General features: G+C 40.2%; 1 protein-coding gene and 1 non-coding gene across 20 annotated transcripts in view; one reads left to right on the forward strand and one right to left on the reverse strand.

The window, feature by feature from the left end:
* The window catches only part of Magi1 (membrane associated guanylate kinase, WW and PDZ domain containing 1), a 612,472-nt gene that overhangs the window by 93,777 nt on the left and 497,685 nt on the right, over positions 1-21,010 (reverse strand). For all 19 annotated transcript variants that reach the window (XM_040737556.1, XM_040737555.1, XM_040737552.1 and 16 more), the window contains 3 exons: positions 18,598-18,804; positions 9,410-9,611; positions 292-374 (listed from right to left, as the gene is read on the reverse strand). In XM_040737556.1, coding sequence (XP_040593490.1) covers positions 292-374; positions 9,410-9,611; positions 18,598-18,804 — 492 coding nt within the window. The remainder of the gene's footprint in view (positions 1-291; positions 375-9,409; positions 9,612-18,597; positions 18,805-21,010) is intronic.
* On the forward strand, positions 20,222-20,329 carry LOC121137323. Its single transcript, XR_005874580.1, has one exon. It is a non-coding gene; the product is annotated as a U6 spliceosomal RNA (small nuclear RNA).

The raw sequence follows: 21,010 nt of genomic DNA on the forward strand, positions 1-21,010 counted from the left end.
TGGTTGCTATATTCCTGGAGTTTCTCTATAGCCTTTTCAAAGTTCAAGGCAGAGGATGTACTTGCCTGTTTTTTCAACAACTATATTGGAATGTACATGTCTTGAATTGTTCTTCTGAAAGAATTCTATTTAAGCCCCTCTTGTATTCAAATCCACAATGTGCTTCCACAAATTGAACAACCAAAACCACTTAAATGTTAAAAACTGATTTGCCTTGTGATCACTCTTTAAAAAATCATGTACATATAACCAAGCCATAACTTGCTGATCCTAAGACCTCTTAGTCCTTACCATCATCTTCACATTCTTCCAGAGGCTTCTGCTGTTTGTTCAGGCACCGAGGGTCTAACCATGACGTTGTCTTTGTGTTATGGCTGAAATCCAGAGACAAAAACAAGAGATTTGTTTAAAAGTAAAGACAGGAATCACAGAAACTTTCCTATCTGCTCAGGAACAAATGAAAAGATGCATTCTAACAGCACAGCCAAACCACTGGACAATGGCCTTGGGCATGTCTTAGAAGGATATTTCCCTTCCTAAGATATATTCAATGATTTCCTGAAGGCTTAGAATATAATACCAGTTTTCTTTTTTAAAAAGATAAATAGCATGCTACTGCTGTCTAGACTTATTCATCCGTCTTCACATTTGTCAAAGAACAAATTTTAATTTAGTTTATATTTGTCTATAATTTCAACTTAGAATACTGAAATCCACTAACAAGGTTACTGTGTCACTATTCTAACATATAAGCCATTTTCATGACAGTGGGGAACCCCACAATCACACAGCACCTCAAATCTACACATACACACTGCTCTCTACAACATCCTAAGTTAGGCATTTAATTTACTTATGTGTCACTGTGTGGGCAAATTCATCCCATAGAATATGTGCAGGTCTGAGGACACCTTGCAGGAGTTAGTTCTCTGCTTCCATTGCCAGGGTCCCCAGTACCTAACTGAGGTGTCAGGTTTGGGGGGAAGCACCCTGACTGGCAAGTCACCTTGCTGGTCCCTAATTTAGGCTTTAGAGATGTCAAAGGCAACCCAAATTACCTACTACAAATAGAATCAGCCTATTAAGACAAAAGAAAAAGAGTAATAGAGATGCTGTCCAAATGCCTTCTGGAAGGTACAGGCCAGTCCTAGAGAAAAGGTCTCAACAGACTGTGACTGAAGCCTTTTGAGCTCTTAAATACCCCAAGTGTATTGTCCTGCAGTTACACTAGAAATGTCACAAGCAAAGCGGGAAGAAGACACCTTTGTGCTTTCCCAACTTGATCAAGACCATGGAGGTCAAAGTTCAGCTTGGGTCTGATTCACTGAGCAACTAAGTGGGTGAGATGGGAACTCCAAGTTCAAGAGTTCTGGCACAAAACTAGAAATAAAAACAAGAAATGGAGAGAGAAAAAAGCATTTGAAGTTTCGGCATGAATCCTCTTTTATTCCAAGTTTAAAGTTCAGGCTACCAGTGTAAGAGGAGGCATAGATCTGTACCAGGATTTTAGACTCAAATCTTATTAATTGTTAAAGAGAAAACTATACCATTTCACCCATGTTAAACAACAACAACAAATTCAAAATGATACCATAATTTCCACCATCACTCTCCTCGGTAGGGCCACATGTAGCCCATTTCATAGGTTAATTAGTTAGTTTATTTATTTATTTAATTCTCATAATAACTTTATGGGAAAAGTAATGAGCAATAAAGTTACTACTTCCATTTTACAGAAGAAAAAATGTAAATACAAAGATGAGGTCTGTCCAAGGACACTGATGACACATGGCAGAAACGGAAACGAAACCCAGCGAGCTGCACCGTTTTATCTGTGGTCTGCACTAGTCTACACAATAATGCAGCTGCCCAGGCATCACCTCCACGGGTTGAATCTACTCACAGCAACCATTAATCAAGAAGATGCTCCGTGGGCTTGCCTACAGGCAATTTTGTGGAGACATTTTCTCCACACACATATTTTGATTTAATTCTAATTTAACTTGCTAGCTAGTCAATGCAATATACTCCAAGTTCTTTTCAGAATGAAAACACCATTGAAAGTTTAGATCTGTATGTGAATGTGTATAAAATTTAGGCTAACATATAAATGGCATGTGTGTATGAATGTTTATACATATAGGTTTTTTTTTTTCAAGTTCTGGCAATCAAATCTAGTTTTCACATACAGAAGGCAGGAGCTCGGCCGGGCGTTGGTGGCACACGCCTTTAATCCCAGCACTTGGGAGGCAGAGGCAGGCGGATCTCTGTGAGTTCAAGGCCAGCCTGGTCTACAAGAGCTAGTTCCAGGACAGCCTCCAAAGCCACAGAGAAACCCTGTCTCGAAAAACCAAAAAAAAAAAAAAGGCAGGAGTTCTGCCACCAAAGAGCATCTCTGGTCTCAAATGGAGTGTACAGTTAATACCATTGAACCAATATCTGGAAAGTTGGTGTCGTGTTTGTCAGAACCACATGTTTTGGCATAGGGCAATGACACTGACCTCCTAAAAGCTATGTTAACTTACACAAAGGGGACAGAGTATATACTTAAGCTAGCCATAGCTTGGGGATTAGCATTTCATTTACTGTTAGAATACCTAATTTTCTTTTCTAAAATGTATCAATTCAATCCTTGGCAAAATTATAGGTTGATTCTTTTCCAACAATGTGCATTTCACACATTATTTGATATTGGGAACACCTCTATTATACTTTCCTTTGCTAGGCACACTTCTTGCTAATGGGCATAATTTTGAAGGCAGTATGTTATAAAGTCTAACTATGGAAGTCTGAACTTAAAGGGGATATCCAATGTTCTTTTCGCAATGTTGAAATTAGTCTGCAATGGCCGTGAGTGATGAATGTGGCAATAAGAGAAGGACTGATGGCTAAATACTAACAACCCAAGCACTTTACACACTGCTCTCCCCAACCCTCAAGACTGGGTAGTTTCCCTACCTTATATCCTTTTACAGATATGGAAGAGGTTCAAAGAGGATGCAAGGTTCCCAGACACACAGGTGAGGAAGTGAAGAGAACAAAGTGCTAACCACTGTGCTGCTTAAAATACTGTGTTTAATATAAGCATCCACTATTAACAAGAACTAGACAAAAGCCTTAGATGTCTCCACCCTCTGGCTGGAGAATAGCCTCATGCCTCACAAACTTTTTTCCAGGTGGGTTTTCAAAGTGACTGTTCTGAGACTCTAGCTTTGGTCCTCATGTCCATGTGCTTAGGATAATTGTACTCTTAATTTTTGTTTCCCCTTTCTAGTAATAAAACTTATGATATATATGAAATTTAAAAACACACAGAAATGCACACTTTGGTTAGAAAACAAACCTCTCATTTAGATGCATGCATGTATTTTAAAAACTTGAGGTGCTTCACACATTTTTCAGCAAGACCTTCCCTTGCTGGTTGACTTAGCATAGGGCACTTAAATGAGAATAATACAATTATCTACATTTTTGTTTGTGTACTGGGAAGACAATTAGAGCACTGTAATGCTGCTTGAACAGATTTGGCCATCTATGATCCATAAAATGTGGTGCACATCACTGACAGCAGGTTCTAAACACTGCGTTTAAAAATGCACTACTGTTGTTAGGGGAGACAGAAGATTCTTTGATTTTCAGTTATAGGAATATCCTAGTTTTTTTTCTCTATTTCTGCAAATATTATTTGTTTAAAACTTTAATTACATTTTAAGCCTTTCTCATCTACATTTTCTCAAATCCTTATTCACCTACCTTGTACAAGCAATGAAGAGTCACACTTAAGAAAAATCACCCAATGAAGGTGCAAGAAGCTTACAGAACACCAAAAACAGTGGACCAAAAAAAAAAAAAATCCCCTCGACACATAATAATCAAGACCCCAAACATACAGAAAAAAGAAAGAATATAAGAGCAGCTAGGGAAAAAGGCCAAGTTACATATAAAGGCAAACCTATCAGAATTACACCTGACTTCTCCATAGAAACTATGGAGAATGTCCTGGATAGATATTCTACCAACATTAAGAGACAACAGATGCCAGCCAAGACTACTATACCCAGCAAAGCTTTCAATTAATATAGATGGACAAAACAAAATATTTCATGACAAAACCAGATTTAAACGATATATATCCACTACAGAAAATTCTGGAAGGAAAACTCCAACCCAAGGAAGTTAAACTACAATCAGAAAAACATAGGCAATAGGTAATCCCACTTTACCAACAGGCAAAAGAAAAAGTTGTGGAAAGCCACACACAATTCCACCACCACCAACCATTCCAAAACAAACAAGAATGAGCTATCAGTTGTCATTAATTTCCCTCAATACTAATGGTCTTAACTTATAAAAAGACACAGGAAAACAGAATGGATTCAAAGACAGAATCCATCCTTCTGCTGCATACAAGAAACACAACTCACCTTCAAAGACAGACATCATTTCAGAGTTAAGGGTTGGGAAAAGATTTTCCAAAAAATGGACCCAAGAAACAAGCAGGGTAGCAATCCCAATATCTAGCAAATTAGACTTTAAACTAAATCAATCAAAAGAGATGAAGGAGGTCACTTCATACTCATCACAGGAGAAATCCACCAAGATGAAGTCTCAATTCTGAACATCTATGCCCCCAAATACAAAGCCATCCACACTCATAAAAGGAACATTACTAAAATTCAAAAGCACATATAAACCCTCACACACTTGTAGTGGGAGACTTCAACACCCCACTCTCACCACTAGACAGGATTACAAGACAGAAACTTAACAAGGATATGAAGGACGTAATAAAAGTTATGACCCAATTGGGTTTAACAGACATCTATAGAACACTCCATCCAAGCACAAAAGAAAATACCTTCTTTTCAGCTCCACACAGAACCTTCTCAAAAATTGAATACATACTTGGCAACATAGAAAACCTCAACAGGTACAAAAATTTGAAATAACTCCATGTATCTTATCAGACCACCATGCCTTAAAGTTAGAATTCAACAGCAACACAAATACCAGAAACCCTGCAAACTCATGGAAATTGAATAATGCACAATTGCACCACTCCTGGGTCAAAGAAGACATAAAAAAAGAAATTAAAGACTTCTTAGAATTCAATGAGAATGAAGACACAACATACCCAAACTTATAGGACACTCTGAAAGCAGTGCTAAGAGGAAAGTTCACAGCACTAAGTGCCCGTGTGAAGAAACTGGAGAATAGCCACATTAGAGAATTAACAGCACAACTGAAAGCTCTAGAACAAAAGGAAACAAACACACCCCAGAGGAGCAGACGCCAGGAAATAATTAAATTGAGGGCTGAAATCAATAAAGTAGAAACTAGGAAAATAATACAAAGAATCAATGTAACAAAGAGTTGGTTCTTTGAGAAAATCAACAAGATACACAAACCTTTATCCAAACTTACCAAACAGAAGAGTATGAACATGTGAATGAACAAAATCAGAAAGGAAAAGGGAGACATAACAACCAACAGTGAGGAAATCCAGAGAATCATCAGGTCATATTTTGAAAAGCTGTACTCCACAAAATTTGAAAATTTAAAGGAAATGGACAACTTTCAGGATAGATATCACTTACCAAAATTAAATCAAGAACAGAAAAGCAATTTTAATAGTCCTATAACACATAAGGAAATAGAAGCAGTCATCAAAAGCCTTCCCCTCCAAAAAAAGCCCAAGGCCAGATAGCTTCAGTGCAGAATTTTACTAGAACAGGTTATACCAACTCTTCTATTCCGTGCAATAGAAGCAGAAGGGTCTTTGCCAAACTCTTTTTACGAGGCTTCAATAACATTGATACCCAAGCCACACAAAGACACAATTAAGAAAGAGAAGTTTAGACCAATATCTGTCATGAACATTGATGCAAAAATACTCAGTAAAATACTGGCAAATCCGATCCAGGAACACATCAGAAAACTCATCCACCATGATCAAGTAGGCTTCATTCCAGGGATGCAAGGATAGTTCAACATAAGAAAATCCATCAATGTAATCCACCATATAAACAAGCTGAGAAACAAAAATCATATGATCATCTCACTAGATGCTGAAAAAGCCTTTGACAAAATCCAACACCCCTTCATGATAAAGGTCTTGGAGAAATCTGGGATAACAGGAACATACCTAAATATCATAAAAGCTATATACAGCAAACCAACAGCCAACATCAAACTGAATGGAAAGAAACTCAAGGCAATTCCTCTAAAATCAGGAACAAGGCAAGGCTGTACCCTCTCCCCATACCTCTTCAATATTGTACTCCAAGTTCTAGTTAGAGCAATAAAACAACAAAAGGAGATCAAGGGGATACAAATTGGAAAGGAAGAGTTCAAACTTTCACTATTTGCAGATGATATGATAAATGACCCAAAGAACTCTACCAGGGAACTCTTACAGCTGATAAACACCTTCAGCAAAGTGGCAGGATACAAGATCAACTCAAGAAAATCAGTAGCCCTACTATATATAGACGATAAAAGGGCTGAGAAATAAATCAGATAAACATCACCCTTTACAAATGCCACAAACAACATAAAATACCTTGGGGTAATGCTAACCAAACAAGTGAAAGACCTGTATCACAAGAACTCTGAGCCTTTAAAGAAAGAAATTAAAGAATACACAAGAAAATGGAAAGATCTCCCATGCTCTTGGATAGGTAGGATCAATGTAGTAAAAATGGAAATCCTGCCAAAAGCAATCTACATACTCAATGCAATCCCCATCAAAATTCCAGTACAATTCTTCACAGACCTTGAAAGAACAATTCTCAACTTTATATGGAAAAACAAAAAACCCAGGATAGCCAAGACAACCCTGTTCAACAAAGCAACGTCTGGAAGCATCACCATCCCTGACTTCAAGCTCTACTATAGAGCTATAATCCTGAAAACAGCTTGGTATTGGCATAATGGAATCAAATTGAAAACCCTGAGACTAATCCACAAACCTATGAACACCTGATTTTCGACAAAGAAGCTAAAATTATAAAATGGAAAAAAGATAGCATCTTTAAAAACTGGTGCTGGCATAACTGGATATTGGCATGTAGAAGACTGCAAATAGATCCATGCCTATCGTCATGCACAAAACTTAAGTTCAGGTGGATCAAAGACCTCAACATAAATCCAGCCACACTAAACCTGTTAGAAGAGAAAGTGGGAGGTACCCTTGAACGAATTGGTACAGGAGACCGCTTCTGAACATAACACCAATAGCACAAACACTGAGATCGAAAATTAAGAAATGGGACCTCCTGAAACTAAGAAGCTTCTGTAAGGCAAAGGATCCAGTCAGCAAGACAAAAAGGCATCCCACAGATTGGGAAAAGATAATCCCTAACCCCGCATCTGACAGAGGACTGATCTCCAAAATTTACAAAGAATTCAATAAGCAAGTCTCCAAAACACCAAAGGATCCAATTAAAAATTGGGGGACTGAACTAAACAGAGAATTCTCAATAGAGGAATATAAAATGGCTGAGAGACACTTGAGAAAGTGTTCAACATCCTTAGCCATTAGGGAAATGCAAATCACAACAACTCTGAGATACCATCTTACTTTAGTCAGAATGGCTAAAATCAATGACAGTTTATGCTGGAGAGGATGTGCAGAAAGGGGAACACTTGTCCATTGCTGGTGGGAGCACAAACTTGTACAGCCACTTTGGAAATCAGTATGGAGATTCCTCAGGAAAATGTGATTCAGTCTACCACAAGACCCAGCAATTTCATTCTTAGGCATATACCCAAAAAATGCCCATTCACACAACAAGGATGTCTGTTCCATAATGGTCATAGCAGCATTATATGTAATAGGTAGATCCTGGAAGCAACCTAGATGCCCCACAACTGAAAACAGAAAAAAATATGGTACATTTACACAATGGAGTACTATTCAGCAGGGAAAAAAAACAATGGAATCTTGAAATTTGCAGTTAAATGGATAGCACTAGAAGAAACCATCCTGAGTGAGATAACCCAGTCACAAAAAGAGAAACATGGTATGTACTCACTCATGGATCAGGGGAGTGTCAGCCTATAATCCCAGTGCCAGTGAGTCTGGGAAACAGGGAGTTTCCCAAGAGATATGAATGATACCCCAGAGTAGTGGAATGAGCCAAGACCTCCTGAGCAGATTAGGAACATCGGGGGGTGGGGGAGGGAACCAGGAAAAAGAGGGGAATAAGATGAGGGAAGAAGAAGGCATAGGGGAGCAGGAAGGTTGAGTCGAGGTAAGAATAGAGAGCAGGATGAGAGATACAATAATAGATGGAATCATTATAGGCTTGAGGAGAGAGCTGACACTAGTGAGATCTCCAGAGATCTACAAGGATAACACCAACTGGCAAACTAAGCAATAGTGGAGAGACTACAGTAATAGTTCCTCCTTGATGATAAGCTTGATGACTACCTTATATGCTATCCTAGAATCTTCATCCAGTGACTGATGGAAGCAGAGACAGATACCCACAGCTAAACACTGAACTGAACTCCTGGAACCCAGTGACAGAGATGGAGGATTTATGAGCAAAGGGGTCAAGACCTTGCTGGTGAAACCCACAAAGACAGCTAAGTGGACAAGGGGGAGCTCTTGAACCCCAGACTGATGGCTGAGAGGCCAAAAGGGGACTGATCCAGACTCCATGAATGTAGTGTCATTGAGGAGGTCTCAGAAATCTCTGGGGCCTTGGGTAGTAGATCAGTGTTTGCCATGGTGTATGAATGAACTTTGGGAGCCCATTCCACATGGAGGGATGCTCTCTCAGCCTGGACACATGTGGAAGGTCCTGCCCTGGATGAAATGACAGACTCTGGAGATTCCCCCAAGGAGAGCCTCACCCTTCCTGGGGAATGATATGGGAATTTGGTGGGGGGCTGGAGGGGGATTGGTGAAAGGACAAGGGAGCAGGAGTAGGAGAGGGAGCTGGGATTGACATGTGAAGCATTCATGTTTCTAATTTAAATAAAAACATATATTGAGAAAAAAAGAAAAATCACAATTACCCTTGAGAAAAATCAATAAATTATGTTCAGAGTATATAAAGAAGTCTGAAAACCCAGCAGCAAGAAAACTGAAACCAGCTAAGAAAAAATATGCCAAGTATTTACCATTTTAGTGGGAAAACATAATGGTTATTTATTATAATTATATAACAAGATTCAGTTGTCTAACCTCTTTTAGAAATTACAGACCTTACGCTTGTAAACCCTTTCACAGTGATTAATTAAGAATGATAGGGGTGAAAACTGTTTTAAAGTGAGGCATGTGTAGTGAGAATAACACTGCTGGCTGATCACTTCTCTAGGCTTAGCTGATATTCAGAGCAAGGGGAGGGGAGGGAGAGTGAGAAGGGTACTTTCAAGTAGAGAAAATGGTATACTTTACTCTATAAAATAGACTTCTCCATTTTCGGTATAGGCCATCTCCCAGTTTTCAGGTAGAGGACCTAAGTTATCCTCTGCAGAAAGAGGTAGGTACTGAGGGAACTTCTGAGAAGGGTCCGTGATGGGAGCCGCGAGGATGCTACTATTCACAGGCGGGAGCGATGCTTCTTGGAGAGTGTGCTCGTCCTGGTCTCCAGAATCGGCTGTTCCATCAGGCACAAGGGAGAGAGAAAAAGAAACACAAAGCTGTTTAACAACACACTGCAAGCCTGGGAAACACATGACATTTTATTAACAAATGTTAGTTATGCATAATAATAGCTTTCATCATGTCATTTCCATACATGTATATAATGTGTTTGGATCATATTAACCCAGTACCCTCTCTTGTTCCCCTCTTCCATGAATTCCTTTTCTCTTTACACCAAGCCCTCCTTTTACTTTACTCCCCTACTTTCTAGTGACTCATGTGATTTTCATCAGTGTGTTCATAAAAACCTGTATGGCTTCCAGTGGTGACACCACTGGAGCAAATGCCTGTACGTCTTCTAATCAACCCTGACAATGTGTCAAGCATCACGGAGTGTGTGGCCTCATGAGCTACTTCCTCTTCAATCTTACACAGACCAAGAGCAGGCCATCATAGCTGCTGTGATCTGAAGAGTGCAACAGTGATGTTATGCCCAGAAGTTAGGGTCCTACACCGCTCCTCACCATTTTTCAGCTCTTATAAATTCAGTTATCCGATCATATGCGAGGTTCCCTAAGCCTTGGTGAGGGTGTTATAGATGTCTCATTTATAGCTAGACATTTAACAATTACTTAACTTCTATACTGTGTATCCTTGATGAACACAGTGGCCAAAATTCTCAATAAAACACTTGCAGACCAAATTCAAGAGCCCATCAAAAAGATCACCCATCATGATTAAGTTGGCTTCTTTCCAGAGATGGTTCAATCAGTAACTGTAATATGTCACATAAACAAACTCAAAGACAAAAATCACTTGATCACTTCAAGACAAGCAAAAACAAAAAAATTGCCCAATCCAGCATCTACATTCTTAGGAGAACTTATCTTTTCCTAATTGCTGGTTATCAACTATGGCTTGTGTTTCACTTGGTAAACAGAAAGAATCAACGTGGCTAGCATGGCTGGGGGTATGGCTGAGCAGTAGAGCATATGCCTGGCACATGCAGGGCCTTGGGTTCCATTTCTCATACAAAAGGAACCACCCAAACAAAACAAAACAAAACAAAACACAGCATGAGTTACTTTGAAAAGAAACAAGAACTATTATCTTGAAGATGTCAAATAAGAAACCAATTTATCAACTCAAACCCTAAGGATTCTATACCAAAATCTCCTCAAACTGATCTGAGCTCTCATTCCACTGAATTGTTTAATTTCATGATTCAGGAGGGGGAATGGGATCAAAATGAACACACAGACTCAGTGGCATTTTTGTATTGTATAAGTTATTAGAAGACATTTGATAGATACTGGCAAAGATAAAAATACTGACAAATTAAGGTGGAAAGAATACAAAAGTTTAGAATATAGAGACAGCTATGGCAGTGAGTCAGAACTGAGACTCCTTTGGGAAGCTAAAGCAACTGTTCCTGTGAAAACCAAGACAGTTACCCCAGAACAGTATCATGTGGGTGGACTGATTTGACTTGGATCTTAAAAGAAGGCTCTAAGTGAATGTGTCTCCTTGCCTCCATATTAACCAGAAACATCAAGGGTGATGTCATCAAAATACCCATAAACAGCACTGTTGACATCCCTGCTGACTTTTTATAGAGGAGGATGATATTAAATGTCAATCTCCATGGGGCTTCAAAACATAATAATCAAGATATAGTCATTTTCTGCCTCTCATACTCACTCCCCTGAAGACATTTCTGAGTGAAAGCAGAATAAGGCATAAAAAACACTGGTTCCCCAAGCTGTCTGATAAACAGCTAGCAAGCTCAACACACGAGAAGGCTCTCCAAAAGGTGCATGGCAGAATGCCAAATCAACAAGATGAGCAGTTCTACACAACCTAGCACCACTGAATAGGCCATCTGTAGGGCTTCCCTGGCCAACTTCTCTCCCCTTTTATTTTGGTGCCATCATTAAGGCTACTGCTTGGAGGCCATTCTGTGTCTGGGTGGTCCAGATAGAAACAGACACAAATCCATTCGTGATTCCAAGTCACAGTCTTAGATTTAGGGATATTCTATCACGTTTGCCTTTTCCATGGGTTCAGGAACAGGTGTATGCTGCAAGACTAAGCAATGAAGATCACGGGTCTTAGTCACATTTCTATTGCTGTGATAAAACACCAAGACCAAAAGCAGCTGGGGAAGAAAATGGTTGATTTCAGCTTACAGCTGTGGTCTACCATGGAGAGAAGTTCAGGCCTGGAACCTAGAGTCAGGAACTGTAACAGAGGCCACAAAGGAAAGCTGCTTACTGGCTTAGTCCCCATGGCTTATCCAGCCTGCTTTCTTATACCACCCAGGGTCACTTGCACATGGGTGGCCCTGCCCCCAGAGAGCTGGGCCCTCCCACATCAATCACTGACCAAGAAAATGCACTACAGACTTGCATACAAGCAGACCTGATGGAGGGTTCCTCTTTTTAAAGGACCCTAGCTTGTGTCAAGCTGAAATAAAGTATAGAAATTTTGATAGAGTAAATGGCAGTCTGTTGATGTTGGAATAATCAAGCAGAGAGGTTTTTAACACTTGATATTTTGGTGGTTCTTCTAACATGGCTTAGCAAGATGTATGCAGATAAAATAAGCGACAAATCACTGTGTACATTGCCTAAGATTCCCAATAGAGCTTTTAAGGTTATGTCTGAAACCAAAGTTGTCCTCAGACTATGCAACTGCTTAATGCCTCAAAATCACTTTCTTTCTCAAACCAATACAAGATAAGTTGTACAACTTGCTTCTTCTTCTTTTGGAGAATACAAAATGACAGATGACATGGGTGCACTGGGAGGGCCTGGAGGACACAGAGACCTAGGATTAGGAGGTCGTGGCAGCTTTTGCGGAGGATTTGGCAGTGATTTTAGGAGCCATGATCGTGGTTCAGACTGTGGCTTTGGTCAAGGTCATGGTCTTGGTTGAGGCCATGGGGCTTGTGGAGGTAAAACTGAGGGCAAGGAGTGGATCCCCAGCACTAAGCTGGGCCACCAGGTCAAGGACATGAAGGTCAAGTCCCCAGAGGAGATCTACCTGTTCTCCCTACCCATTAAGAAATCTGAGAACCAGGCCCCCTGAACAAGGGTGACAGTTAGGCGACCTGCTCTTGTAGTGGAACCAGTATTTATCCCTAGTGCAGGAATGGACTTTGGGAGCCCCACTCCCCCATGGAGAGATACTCTCTCAGCCTAAATACACAGGGGAGGGCCTAGATCCTTTACCAAATGATATGACAGACTTTGATGATCCTCCATGGAAGGCCTCCCTCTCCCTGAGGAGTGGATGGGGATGAGTAGGATGGGGGGGGGGGTTGGTGAGGGGCATGGGGAAGTGGGAGGGAGAGGGAACATGGATTAATATGTAAAATAAGATTGTTTCTAACTTAATTTAAAAAAAACAGAAAAAGAAAGAAATCTGAGATTATTGATGTTTTCTTGGGCGCATACCTAAAGGATGATGTCAGTGCAGATTCAGGGTGGTCACCAGACTAGGTTCATGGCTTTGGTCACTATTGGGAACCACAATGATCATGTTGGTCTTGGTGTTAAGTGCTCCAAGGAGGTAGCTACTGCCATCTGATGGGTCATCATCTTGTCTAGGCTTAACACTGTCCCTATGTGGAGAGGCTACTGGGGGAACAAGATTGACAAGCCCCACACTGTTGCATGCAAGGTGACAGGCCATAGTGGCTCTGTTTTGGTGCAACTTATCCCTACCCCCAGAGGCATTGGCATAGTCTCTGCTCCTATGCCCAAGAAACTTCTGCTGCTGACTGGTATTGATGACTGCTACACATCACCAGGAGCTGCACTGCCACCCTGGGCAACTTTGGCAAGGCCACCTTTCATGCTCTCTTCAAGATCTCCAGCTACCTGATCCATGATCTCTGGAAAGAGACTGTGTTCACCAATTTTCCTTATCAAGAATTCACTGGCCATCTTGTAAATACTCACACCAGCGTCTCTGTTCAAAGGACCTAGATTTCAGTTGTGGCCATCAAAGAGGTGTTTTATATCAGAAAAATACAGTGAATAAAGTGTTTTAAAAAAGCTTACTATAGTTAAAAATGTGTTACATTTATTTAAGTTGTGGAACATTTGCTTAATGATGCAAAGATGTGTTGCATTCTTTTATGTTGCAGTTCACTCTGTTAAACGCAGCCATGTTATTTTGCCTGTCTAAAACACCCGATTGGTCTAATAAAGAGCCGAATGGCCAATATGTAGGCAGGAGAAAGGCTAGGCAGGGCTGGCAGGTAGAGAGAATAAATAGGAGGAGAAATCAGGGAAGAGGAGAACTAGGAGTGAAAGAAGGATGAAGACTCCAGGGCCAGTCACCCAGTCACATAGCAAGTCATGGAGTAAGATGTAAAGAAAGGTATATAGGATAAAGATAAAAACCTAGAGACAAAAGATAAACAGGCTAATTTAAGTTAAGAAAATCTGGCTAGGAATAAGCTAAGATAAGGCTGGGCATTCAGAAGTAAGAATAAGTCTCATGTGATTTATTTGGGAGCAGGGTGGCAGCCTCTCTCCTCCACAGAGAGTCAAAAAGTAAAGAGTAAGAAAAAAACCCAACAGTTTACAATTTATATGTAAGAGTACAGATAAACAGAAATCTAGAAAAACAGAAAAGGAAATCAAACAAAAACAGAAGGATCATCTTAAAATTATTAACAGATATCAATATGAGCTGAATAATTAGCAAGAATGAGGAATGACTCCAAAGAAGTTAACACACACTTATTTCTGACATTCCTCTGGAAGTTTCACTTCTCATGAGCCTAAGAAACCCCCAGACCCACCACCAACTACCATTAACTACTTGCCTGGTTCCTTGTTGCAAAACAAACAAACAAAAACAAAAACAAAAAACAAGATTGAGGTAAATTTTTAAAGGGACTTTTTGTGTTGTTTTGAGCCAGGCTTTCTCTCTGTGTAGCCCTGGCTGTGGTAGAACTCTCTCTGTAGACCAGGCTGGCCTTGAACTCAGAGATCCACCTGTCTCTGCCTCCCCGAGTGCTGGGATGGATTAGAAATGAACTACCACTGCCTGCTTAAAGAGACTTTTTAAAAAGCACCACACTGAGGAAGACTCAGCTCATACAAGAACCATGTTTTCAGACAGTTCTCTAAAGAATGGACAGACATAAGCCAGGTAGTGGTGGCACATGTTTTTAATCCCAGCACTCGGGAGGCAGAGGCAGGTGGATCTCTGTGAGTTCGAGATCAGCTGGTCTACAAGATTAAGTTACAGGACAGCCTCCAAAGCCACAGAGAAACCCTGTCTCGAAACAAACAAACAAACAAACAAACAAAAACAAACAAAAAAGAATGGACAGACATAAGCTAAGGAAACATGAGAGTTGTTTAAAGTCTTAATTTTATGTGGGTGTTTATTCCCAACTAGGATTTGAACTCAGCTCCTCAAACTTGAGCAGCAAACACTCTTACTTAATGATCCATTTCTCCATTTAGCATTTAACATTTATGGTTGTCTAAATAGCTGTGCACTCTGGCCAACAGTATATTCTATCATCATTGAGTACACATAATAAAATTTGCCTTCATTGGCTCCTCTTAGCTCTGTAATTCAAGGACCATTTTAGAAGACTGCCCACAACCTAGTGTTCAACCAGCAGGACTCTGATTAGTACCTGCTCATTGTGTCTGCTGTCATCACATAAAGAAAGCACAGACTATCTATGCCCTCAGGATGCATGTGGTCATTACTCCCCTGTTGCCCTGCTACCAACACTAAATGTTACACGGGCATGATTATTGGGTACAACAAGCAAGGAGCTGCAGCAATACAATATTATTTTTAAATGTCCTGGTGAGTACCATTTTTAATGGGCACATAGTACTTGGACATTTGGCTATGAATGTCATAACATCAGCAAAGCCAGTCTAAAACAGAGCTAAGACCTCATTACGCCACTGTTATTCAAGAAGCTGTTAACTCAGAGCAGCTGGTGGACTGCAACTTAAAGAGGTATACAGTGCAAAATGCTTTGAAGCAACTCCTTCTACACACATATCACAGTAGTGTTAATTATCTGAAAGCAAGAGTTTAGAGTTTGTGCATGATAGAGCATCAGTGTTCTGATTAGTATTCATTCAATATATTCCTTACATACTAAGATTACTGTATCACACAAACACATCCTTTCCTTTTTCTTTCTAATTTCTTTCTCCACTATACCTCACCCCCATCTCCAAATGCAGTGCCTGGAATCAGGCCCAAACTTGCACACTGGGCATGTGCTGTATAGCTAAGCTATTCTCCCAGCATAGGGCATCCCCTTATAGTATATGTTATTTGCCTTTTGGGTATTAAGGGTGGGATCATTTGGCTTCCTGTTTTGTGCATAAACTAAATATGAGACTGATTTTAGCAACGATGATCTGGGAACACATGCTGTACTTAGATGCTAGAATTTCAACTGGGGGTGATAAGGAAGTCAGATTTTCTGAGACCCGGCTTCTACCAATAGAAACATAATAATTAAAAACAGGAAAGCCACCAATAACTGCAGCTACTATCATGAATTTGGTCTTGTTTTCTACCAAGAAATCTCCTAAATATGTATGCAGAAGTCAGGTAGAAGAACATAAACCTCCAGGTGACTACTCTTGGGTCCTGGAGACCATGCCTGGGGCCCACTCCAGGGATACTCTTGGAGTCTACTCTTAGGGCATAGTACTATGGTCTACTGAAGATCACTCCTGGAGGTCTTGAGAGACTACTCCTGAAGTCTACTCCTAAAGACTAATCCTGGTGCTTTCTGGGGCCAACTCATGAGATTTATTCTTGGAAACTTATGTTTGGAAACACTACTGGGGTCTAGTCCTGGAGACCACTCCTGGGACCTAACTATGGGGCACACTCCAGAGGCCAATTCCAGGGGTCTAGTCTTGGGGAATACCCCTGTAGTTTATCGAAGACCACTCCTGGAATCCACTTGTATGGTGATATTGTGTTTATGAGTTAACAAAGCTTGCCTTGAAGTTCAGAGTGCCATAGAGGCCAGCCAGTGGTGGCACACACTGCAGTCACACTGAGGAGAGGATCACCCCAGCCTTGGTATAGGTAAGAACTCTCTAGTGGTAGGCTGCTTTGCTTTTCTGATCTTCAGCTTGAACCCCAATAGCTGTCTCTGGATTTTTAATTATTTGTGTTACAAATTTGTGAGGAGACTACTACTGGGGTTATTCCTAGGGACTATTCCTGGGGCTTACTCCTGAGGTCTACTCTCTGTGTCTACTCGTGGCATCCACTCCTCAGGACCATTCCTGAGTACTCCCTGTGTCTACTCCTGGCATCCATTTCTCAGGACCACACCTGGGGCCTATTCCCTGTGCTGGCAAAGCTGCTCCACCGAGTCTGACCTGCTAGATCTTCTTTGGGGATCTCCTCTTTGCTGTGAGTTAAATCATGATTTGCTATTTTTACCTTCTGAACTACCAAGATATTAAAGTATAAGATGTTTTTTAAAAGAAATGGTAACACTTGTGCATGATCTGTTTTCATTTTGGAGAAGACCACGATCAACACACGAAATATCCCCGAGGAATGAAATCAGTGGAATTTAATAAAAGTATGCATAAGAATGGCAAATATCTTCTAGATATTGCAAATAAAGGTCAGCCACTGTTTATTCCATTCTAAATGAAAAAAAAACCCGGAAATTTTCATAGAATCAAATTCTTAGAGAAGGTTAGAAGTGGCCTAATACAGCCATTTTACACACAAATGCGACTATGCACATTGTCTGTAAAAGGAAAACCACCACAAGTCAAGCCACAACACCTAAGCACTCTCCTTTACTCAATATTTCTTGCAAAAAGGTTGAACTGAACTATTGTTGATAATAAAATTATCAGAACATTTTATTGCCACCTCTTAGGATTCTGAATTGAATGTCTGGCAAAACCTCTGAGAAGAACAAGAGGCTATATGTGATGTTAAACTCCAACAACTTTTCCATGAATATCACATTGCTTTTGGTGACTGCAGTGGGAGGTAGGCATATAGGCAACCTTTTCACTCACTGTGGCTAGGTCTAACTAGATAATGACAAAAGTCTGGCGATATGGAGAGAAAATGATCTAATATGCTGAAAATGGATAAACCATCCATAGCTATAATTCTGATTCATTAAAGAAAAATATATAGGCAAAATGGAGGAAACAAGATGGACTTGTAAGTCACATAACAATTAGCAACTCTATATATGCTATAAGCCATGTGTCTGTACTGTGTGTAAATATGAACTCTATAGCCATTTATACAGTTATTACATTTTTAAATATATCAAGCTGATCAAATCCACATACTGTGAAAAACATGCTCACTAACCAAGAATACGAAACCCAGCCTCTGGTTCTTACATGGTCCAGGGGCCTTGTCTTTAAGCCCTCGCTCCTCATAATATGTACCAAATATCAGTAACTCATGCTATGTAATGCAGCACGCACATGCATTATAGAACCTTGTAATATTTATTTTTCCATCATTCCCCCGGAGGATGTACAGTGAAATTTGTACAAGTTACCCGAAACCTGATATGGTTCCATTATAACTTTACTTAGGTGAGAAGAAGATGCTGGTAGCTCACCAGTATAACCTCAAATGATATGTTTCAATTCATACTAAGCAACCATGATCATGACTCATGATCTGCCCCCTCCAATAATAAATGAAAACAGTCAAGCAACAAGTAAGGATTTTGTTTTAACAAAAGAAAGAAAGCAGGTTGAGACAGCAGATATTTATTCCTAGTGCACTAAAAATGGTCTGGGTGAAGTTCAAAGACTCGCAGGAACAAACCTGGTGTGCAGATCAAGGAAAGCGCCCCCTCTCCCTCCAGCACTCTATGCTCAGAGTCTGAATCGTGACAACCCAAACACTGTGTGGAACCTTTTGTAAAGATCCCAGTCACCACTTTGGCACATCCATTCAGAGTGGACACAATCTACTCTTACCTGTAAAGCTACTGTTCATTTCAGGGACATCATCTTCCTCCTCATTCTCCGTGTGGACTATGCCAGCATTTTGCATATCATTGTAGGACTTTGTTCGCTTAGGGGTCGACTGCTTGGAGCCAGACTGAAGGCTGTGCAAGGCATCCGTCGTGATCACTTTCCCACTGGCTGGCTGGCTGGGAGGTTTGGGTGTCCCATAATAGTTTCCTAGGTGATGGAGAGACACATTTGCATGTTTCAAAATGAAGACTTTTTTTTTCAGCCCCAAGAATTCACATTCAAATCTCTTAGAGCATTAAAAAATGAAGCTGTAAAGCTAGAACATGCTGTATTTCATTTCTAGAATGGGTTATCAAAGACATCTTTTCTATCTAGCTAGTTATGGGGTTATAGAAGGGAAAAGGAAGCCACATGGTTTTGATGCAAAGAAGCCAGAGAGAAAACAAAAGGGGCTGAGCTGAATGGGGCGCTTCGTTGTCATTACATTTGAATTTCAATTGGTCATCTTTTTATATAGGCAGCCACATAAGGCTGAATCCAATTAAGAGTGAGGCTCACAGAAGATAAAATTCATTACTGCCAAGATCCTCCCAGGCCTCAAAGGTCGGGGTCTCTGTCTCTCTTCATGAGGGACCTGGGGCACTTCTGTAAAAGAAGGGCAGTGCGCACCACGTGGCACCTCTTAAACTGAATGGCAGGGTTGACTAGAGGGGTTATGCCAGGTGGGAACAAATCCTTGCCAAGTTTCAACAGAAAACTGTTTCACTGGTGCCCCCTGGGGGAAATCTCTCTTCAATTAATGGTCTTCCTTTGCTTCGAGCCATCTTCAATTCCCCCATGTTTAGTATGGGCCTCACTATCATCTGCTATGCAATTATGAATGATACATGAAGTGGATACTATTTGGGTTTTTTTGTTTTTGTATTTTTGTTTTTTGAGACAGAGCTTGTCTGTGTATCAGTCCTGGCTATTCTGGAACTTGCTTTGTAAACCAGGTTGGTTTCAAATTCACAGAGATCCACCTGCCTCTCTCTCTTGAGTGCTGGAATCAAAGGCATGCACCACTACTGCCCGGCAAAGTGGATACTTAAATATTTAGAAATGTGTTTTCTATTTTTGTTTATATGCTTGTTCCTATGTGTGTATATACATATACACACATGAAAGTATGTGTACTTTTATATATGTGTGCAAGTACCATGTGTAAACCATAGTGGTCAACCTTAGTTGTCATTCCTTAGATATCATTCACATTCATTTTTGAGGCAGGGTCTCCCCTTGGGGTAAAGTTTGCTGATTCAGCTAGACTAGCTAACAAGGAGGCCCTATCCATCGATTTCCTTTACCCCAGCACTGAGATTACAAGCACATCCTATTATACCCTACTCTTTTATGTGGGTTCTGAAGTCAAACAAGGTTAAACTCAGGTCTTTATACTTACATGACAAACATTTTACCAACTATGTGCCTAGTCCTAGATATGTATATTTTAGCATATTAATTTGGTATAATTACTAAATTCTAACTAGTAAGTTCAATGAACTTTCAAAATGAAAAACAGTGCTTTTAAAAAAGGTTTATTTTTAACCACATACCTTATTTCTCATAAGAGAAAATTAATCAAATGCTCCCTTTGACAGTACTTATACTAACATTAAAATAACACAGAGAAGATATGCTTGGCCACTGTGCAAGGATGACATGAAGCCACAATTATATTAAGGTGACTTAATGCCAACACCAGCTGACATGCCAATGTGGATGGGAAATTTCACAAAACCCCACCCTTAGATAAAGAGCAACAGTCAACCAATGGCTGTTGAAGGAGGGAGACTCAGTTTTCTCCAACCCCCAGTGGTCAGCTCTAAAGACATTTACATATGAGCAACCCTACATGGACTTATCGATTTGTGTGTGTATATGTAACAGTTAATAACTCAAGTCATGAGAATGAGACAGAATGGGAGTCATGGCTGGAGTTTAAGGGAGTTAGGGAGTGTAAACAGTCTAAATACAGTACTCATGAATGAAATCCTCAGAAAGTCAAAAATAAATTTAAAAAAATAATGAAAACTTTAAATGAGGAGGGTGGTAGTGGCACACACGTTTAATCCCAGCACTTGGGGGGCAGAGGCAGGAGGCTCTCTATGACTTCAAGGCCAACCTGGTCTACAAATTGAGTTTCAGGACAACCAGAGCTGTTAAACAGAGAAACCCTGTCACAAAAGTCAAAAACTGAACAAAACCAAAACAGACTTAAATAAAGAAATGGGTGAGTGGAAGAAATAATGATAGAAGTGACAATTTTCTCCTACAAATTTATGTCTAAAAGCAAGTGATATTAATATTGTCTTGAATGAAAATTTAAGAGGCACATCCCAACATGAAAAAAATTCTTGAGTACTTTAGACTC

The sequence above is a fragment of the Mesocricetus auratus genome, unplaced genomic scaffold, assembly GCF_017639785.1.
Source record: "Mesocricetus auratus isolate SY011 unplaced genomic scaffold, BCM_Maur_2.0 Super-Scaffold_100676, whole genome shotgun sequence".
Taxonomy (NCBI): Eukaryota; Metazoa; Chordata; class Mammalia; order Rodentia; family Cricetidae; genus Mesocricetus; species Mesocricetus auratus.